Source organism: Kryptolebias marmoratus, linkage group LG18 (genome assembly GCF_001649575.2).
Source record: "Kryptolebias marmoratus isolate JLee-2015 linkage group LG18, ASM164957v2, whole genome shotgun sequence".
NCBI classification, from domain to species: domain Eukaryota; kingdom Metazoa; phylum Chordata; class Actinopteri; order Cyprinodontiformes; family Rivulidae; genus Kryptolebias; species Kryptolebias marmoratus.
In genome coordinates, this window is record NC_051447.1 from 2,694,429 (window position 1) to 2,700,348 (window position 5,920).

General features: G+C 37.2%; 1 protein-coding gene across 1 annotated transcript; it reads left to right on the forward strand.

Annotated features, from left to right (window-relative positions):
- Positions 1 to 1,802: 1,802 nt before the first annotated feature.
- On the forward strand, positions 1,803 to 5,110 carry rpl36 (ribosomal protein L36). The gene is made up of 4 exons (XM_017435681.3): positions 1,803 to 1,938; positions 4,120 to 4,214; positions 4,298 to 4,432; positions 4,982 to 5,110. Exons 2-4 carry the CDS (start codon positions 4,122 to 4,124, stop codon positions 5,069 to 5,071), a joined length of 318 nt encoding a protein of 105 aa, XP_017291170.1. The 5' UTR covers positions 1,803 to 1,938; positions 4,120 to 4,121; the 3' UTR covers positions 5,072 to 5,110.
- Positions 5,111 to 5,920: the final 810 nt, after the last annotated feature.

Here is a 5,920-nt window from a genome sequence, read left to right on the forward strand (position 1 = left end):
CTGTAAAATAAACTCACTTCCTATTATCTTGGTCTCCCGTGTCTGTCTGACGCCGAGCTGCTCATTTTAGAATATTTACAAATCCTGACAGTATTGAGGGTTAAAAGTGACAAAATTACATAAATAAATACATCATGAAATAATTAAATATAAATGTACCAAAGAATTGGGAAATACAGCATTAAATAATTATTGCCACTTCAAATAATGAAATTATATAATTGAATGTCTCATTCAAATTCTTTTTTTTTTTTTTAAACACAGTTATTTGACTGTTTTTATTTATTTCATGGCTCCGGTGCAGCACTGTTATCTTAACTGTCAACCTCACCCATCAAACTCAGGGGACGGGACTAGTGTAGCTCGTTGACAGCTCGTATTATTTGTATGATAGAAAACTTATTTCAAATCGAGAAAAGAAACTAAAAAACACTCTTTTTCATGAAGCACCTCAGTTACTGTTCCCATCTTGGTGACTTTGTTATTTTTAGCGAATTTCCAAAACCCTCTGGCAAATATTTTCAAAAAAGAGAGTAGCGATAAAATCAATTTTTTCAGGTTTTATTGTTTATTTTGGAGACTGCCGTGAAAGCAAGTATCATCTTTTCCTTTCCTTTTTTCTTTTTGTCCTGTTGTGGCATATCATGCATATCATATAGAGAAGATGGCTGCCTACATGTGCCAGAACAGATTAGCTTCAATAAGGATATCTCAAAATGAGTCTTAATTGCATGATTTACCTTATTGAATCAAGACTGAATCTAAATCTAGCATCAGAGTAGGCAGGCCACATTGTTGCAAAAGCAACTTTTTTGTATGACCATCGACCATCAGGATTGTGTGAATCGGTGCGCAAAGGTGTGTATAGGTGTGTGTGTGTGGGGGGGGGGGGGTTCAAACCTTGAACATCTAATGCAATATTGCAATAAGTCACACTGAAAGTATGTGTTGTGACTGACTCTCATTTACTACCACAAGCTTTAGCTCAATATCTGTACAACTGACAAAACCACTGGGTTCACTCTAAAAGAACCACTAGAATTTGTTCAGTGGTTCACAAGATCATTTGCTAACAAACAGACGCACACACACATTCACAGACAAGCAAAAACCTAATCATCTGCTTTAGCATTTTGGCTGCAGTTAATAATCATTACCTACAGTCTTCAATTTCCCAGTAATTTAATGAATGTCCCACTTGAAGTTGAATAGCCCTGCTGTAGAGGATATTCTGCAGACTTTTACATAGGTTTATGTTTACATAACACACACACACACACACACACCGAGAGCGCTTTCAAGTTTTGATTTGAGCATGAAGTGAGTTTTTGAACCACGAGAAGTCAGTAGATGTTGTCATTGCCTATATTGCATATTTGGTCATGTTGATCGTACATATTAATGACGCCAATTATCAATAAGTAGTTTGTCTTTTTTGGGTATCAGGGCATTAATTCTGTGATTTAAGGTAGGGGAGAGTGCCTTTTTTAGTGCTCTCTAAAAAAACTTTGGCGAGAAAGGGAGCGAGTTGGTCACTACATTGCTTGTAGAACTCCCCTGTTCACCCATCTGGCCCAGGCGATTTGTTAGTTTTTAAATGATTTATAGATAAAAGTATTTCATTTATTGTGTAAGTAGAAATCTCAATTTCAGAATCAATATGTTGTGAAGAAGAATTCAGGGTTTGCATTTGGGTGACTGAGAGCCTAAAGTTTACTCTAAAAAGAGCAGACATAGCTTTCAATATCTTAGCTCTTGAAGTGTATTGAATTAGACATTATTCGTATTAGTCTGTGTAGTTATGTTTTTGACCACCAGGGCGCGCTGCTTCCGCATTGCTTCCTCAATTCTTACCGATACATTTCCGGGTTAAGCCTTTCAAACCCCGCCCCGTTCAAACAACAGTCCTTCCGGTTTGACCGCCATCATCGACAGCAGGTAGCGTTTCTTAATCGCTTTAATTTTTAGTCGAAATCTACCTCAGATCTTTGCCATCCGTCTTCTTACGATGTAAATTTTTAAATGAAATAATTGTATTGACTTTACTATGCATCTGTTTTATATATTGTGTCTTAATCTGCTAAGGAAAGAAAAGGATTGTGTCGAGACTTGTTTCGGTTCTTACAACAGATGTTAGCAGCATCTTAAAATGTACAAATTACTGAATAAATAGCTTTAAATAAGCACGTATTTTAACCTGAAGCCCATTGGAAGTCTATTAGTTTAATGAAGTTTGCTGTGTGAACGATTTATAAACGAATGAGTGCTGTATTTACTCTAAATACCTTTCACGTCACGTTTCACCAAGAAGAAAGAAAACTAAACCCGTTTCTTTTTCTTCCTCAAGCAACGAACATGAATATAAATTACAACATGAAATTCGGCCAGGTTTTAAAAAGAGAAAACGTGGAATAAATCCAGCTTCAATTTACTGTAGATACAAAACACTAGGGGTTTCAAACATCTGTACTCAAAGTTTTTATTTCTGCTGTTCACTGAAAGATTGTTTATTATGTGGAAATAAATGTGTAAAATTTGGTTTTACAATAAGAGAACTTAAATTTATGAATAAGGAATTGCTGTTTTTATTTATTTATATAACCAAGCAAATTCCAGCCATTATCTGTAACCCAACTGTTTTGTTATTGGTTCTGTTTCTGACAGTAATTTTTCTGCTTTGACAAACATCACGTTGTCTTATTAAAAACCTGAGTCCATCACATGACTAGAGTTTAATTTATCAATGAGTAGCGTTGATTTGATTAAAGTGATATGGTACTGTTTAATATTATATTCTTAATTATTTTAACTTGGGCCATGGACAGGTTACCACAAATGCGTCCAACAGCTTCTGGCTTTCTCCATTACGGTTTTGTATAACCTTTGGTAAAGTGTATAAAAAGTATTTCTCACAAAATGCTTTTTATACAGATTGATTTAAACAACCAACAACTTGGCATTAGTTTACCATCTTTACTTTTGTCAATAGTTGCATATGTGCTGACAGAGATCAGACTGAATGACCAGACTGGCCAAATGCCTGCTCAGGGTTGAAGTTTAAGATGTGATGCTTAACCCTCTCAAGGCAGGCGTTGCAACAACATGTCTGATTTTTCCTGTTACTAAAACTTAATTTGAGCCTGAGAGGGTTAATGAGAACACCACAACGTAAACTGTTACCCCGGCTCTTCCGTCCCACTAAAGCTAAAGTCAGCTTTAAATTAAAAAAAAGCCAGTTTATCTGTTGCAATGTATTTTTAATCCTGTGCCACCAACCTGTCAGGGTCTGCTGATGTAAATTAGTCTGTGTAGGTAAATCTGGCACATTTCGTGACGTTCTTATAGTGTACTCAAGTTGAATTATTGTACATTGTCCCGTTTTTAAAATAAACTTAAATTCCTCAGATTGTTAAATTCACATCTTTTTTATGACCCAGTTTTTTCATGGAGATAGGAATGCCAAAATTAGCTAAGCATGCCCATTTTTATACTCCCATCCTACGACAGGACGTATTTGTTATGGAGCTGTCATCTGTGGACAAGCTCTAAATTTGTAACCCTTTAACAGAAATGTCAGACTGCATAGCTGGACACTTCATGGGTCAAGGAAATCCATGTTATTTTCAAAGTGACCTCTTTGTTAAAACCATGTCTATGCTCCAGCTTGACACCTGAGTAGCACAGAAATGTCAAACTGTGTGTTCCCTACATTGTGCCTATCTGGCCATCCATAATACAGTCTACAGTACATTGTCCATGGTGTAACAAATGTCATCAGACTATGGTTCCACATTAGATCTTTTTGTTAAGTGGTACTTGTGAAGTCTACCACTCTGATCCTAAAATAATTTGGAGCAGATAGCTGCTTTTTTGTGTTCTTACATGTTTGTTTGTTTTTTATTATTATTTAACTTTCCACCATAGACAACGTCATTATCAGATTTATATACAGGCTTTCCCTCAGAAAAGAGGCTAAGCCTGGTGGTAGGTGGCTGTTCACCGGCCAATCACCAGCTGACTGTGATTTAGTAAAAAAAAAAGATTAAAGTTGACAGGAAAGTTGAAAATATGGCTATTTGACAAACAAAAGATTGACACTGGCACTTTTTCCCCCCTCAGATATGGCTATCCGCTACCCTATGGCAGTTGGCCTTAACAAAGGTCATCCAGTCACCAAGAACGTGACTGCTCCCAAACACAGCCGTCGACGGGGGGTGAGTATGTGCCCTAGTAGAAACCAACTTGAAACAGAAAGGGTGACTTGAGTTTAAACCTGTGTGTGTCTCCGTCTGTCCAGCGGCTGACCAAACACAGCAAGTTTGTTCGTGACATGATCCGTGAAGTGTGTGGGTTTGCTCCATACGAGAGGCGAGCCATGGAGCTGCTTAAAGTGTCTAAGGACAAGAGAGCCCTGAAGTTTATCAAGAAGAGAGTAAGTATTGCATTTTAGGCCTCTTAGCTTTGTGGTTAAATCTTAACACAGTAATAAACATTATTGGTCTGGGAGAACAGGTTTCCAGAAAATCTTCAACTGACCCAAACATCCAGTCAGATCTAAGTGAAGCTTTACTGAAGTACTAGTATCTTCATCAGTTTTAACTCTGAAGAATCTGCCTGTAAGTCATTTATTTAAAAAGAAAAAAACTTCTAGCTACCATCCTGAGCGTTTCGACTAAATGTAACTAAACCTGGAGCCACATCACACAGTCAGCTGATCTGTAGGTTCACCGATGTTTCTGTAGAATCACCTCAACTCGATTATTATTCTGACATTAAGATGGTTCACAGTCACTTAAGTCACACTTGTGAAGTTAATTTACACAACTCCTGGTAGGTTTGAGTAACAGACACAGTATGAGAAAAGTAAAGGAGCATAAAATGATTTGTAATTTCCTATCTTAGTGTCCTAACAATAAGGACAGGTTTCTAAAATATCCTAAACACCTCTCTAAAGTGAGTTACTTTTTTTTCCCCTTCTCAGATTGGCACTCACATCCGAGCCAAGAGGAAGAGAGAAGAGCTGAGCAACGTCCTGGCTGCCATGAGAAAGGCTGCTGCCAAGAAAGACTAAAGTCTCACTCAATAAATGTTTGTTCAACTTCAAAACTCAGCCATCTGATCAATTTCTTTCTACAAAACCTGTAAACTGTGGGTGTAATGGTAATTGTATTTATACCGAACTGTGGAGGCACAGCTGTTTTGGACAAATACAGAAACCAGACAACAAATAACATTAGTCTCAACCAATCAGTCATCGTTCTCATTCTTAGGAGTACACTGGTGTTTATAATTTTTATTTACTAGCAGCTAAAACAAAGCTGTCTAAACTGCTATATCACCCTCTTTGTTTAGAAAATCTGGGAATCATAAAAAAAAATAGTCTGTCGAAAAAAAAAATGTTTCCTTATGAGAAGATGTGTGTGTTCTTTCAAACGGAAGCTGCTGAGATGTGTGTGTCCTGATTAGACGCGCCACGGTGCTGCCCTGCGCTTTGAGCGCACGGACAGACTGCAGCTAGTCAGTGCAGCACATACACACAGGTGAGTTTGAAAGAGGTGGGAACAAAAGATGACCATGTAACTGTCAGCTTGGGAGTTTATCAAAGATTTAGTTTGACACTTGTTCTGTAAAAACGTTTAGTTTCTTATGGATAAATGGGCCAAACGTTGTCTTTTACTTTGTGATTGTTACAGAAATTTCAAACAACATTACTACATACTTCAAGATTATATTTATATCTGACATAAACCCTCAAACTCACCAAACCTCAAACCCTATCTGCAGTTTAAGATGCGACAGGTTCATGACGTCTTGGTTCTTCTCCTGATCCACATTTTAAACACAATTTTGAGGAAACTTGAATTAAAGTTCATTACTATTTTGCAGCTTTTGTTGCTAGCAGATCCAATAGAGACCTTTC

Excerpts from the sequence above, each read along its gene's own strand:
- rpl36 (XM_017435681.3), top strand. The coding sequence starts at position 4,122 with ATGGCTATCCGCTACCCTATGGCAGTTGGCCTTAACAAAGGTCATCCA. Across the intron at positions 4,215-4,297 it reads AACACAGCCGTCGACGGGGG|CGGCTGACCAAACACAGCAA; the intron begins GTGAGTATGTGC and ends CCGTCTGTCCAG. Across the intron at positions 4,433-4,981 it reads TGAAGTTTATCAAGAAGAGA|ATTGGCACTCACATCCGAGC; the intron begins GTAAGTATTGCA and ends TCCCCTTCTCAG.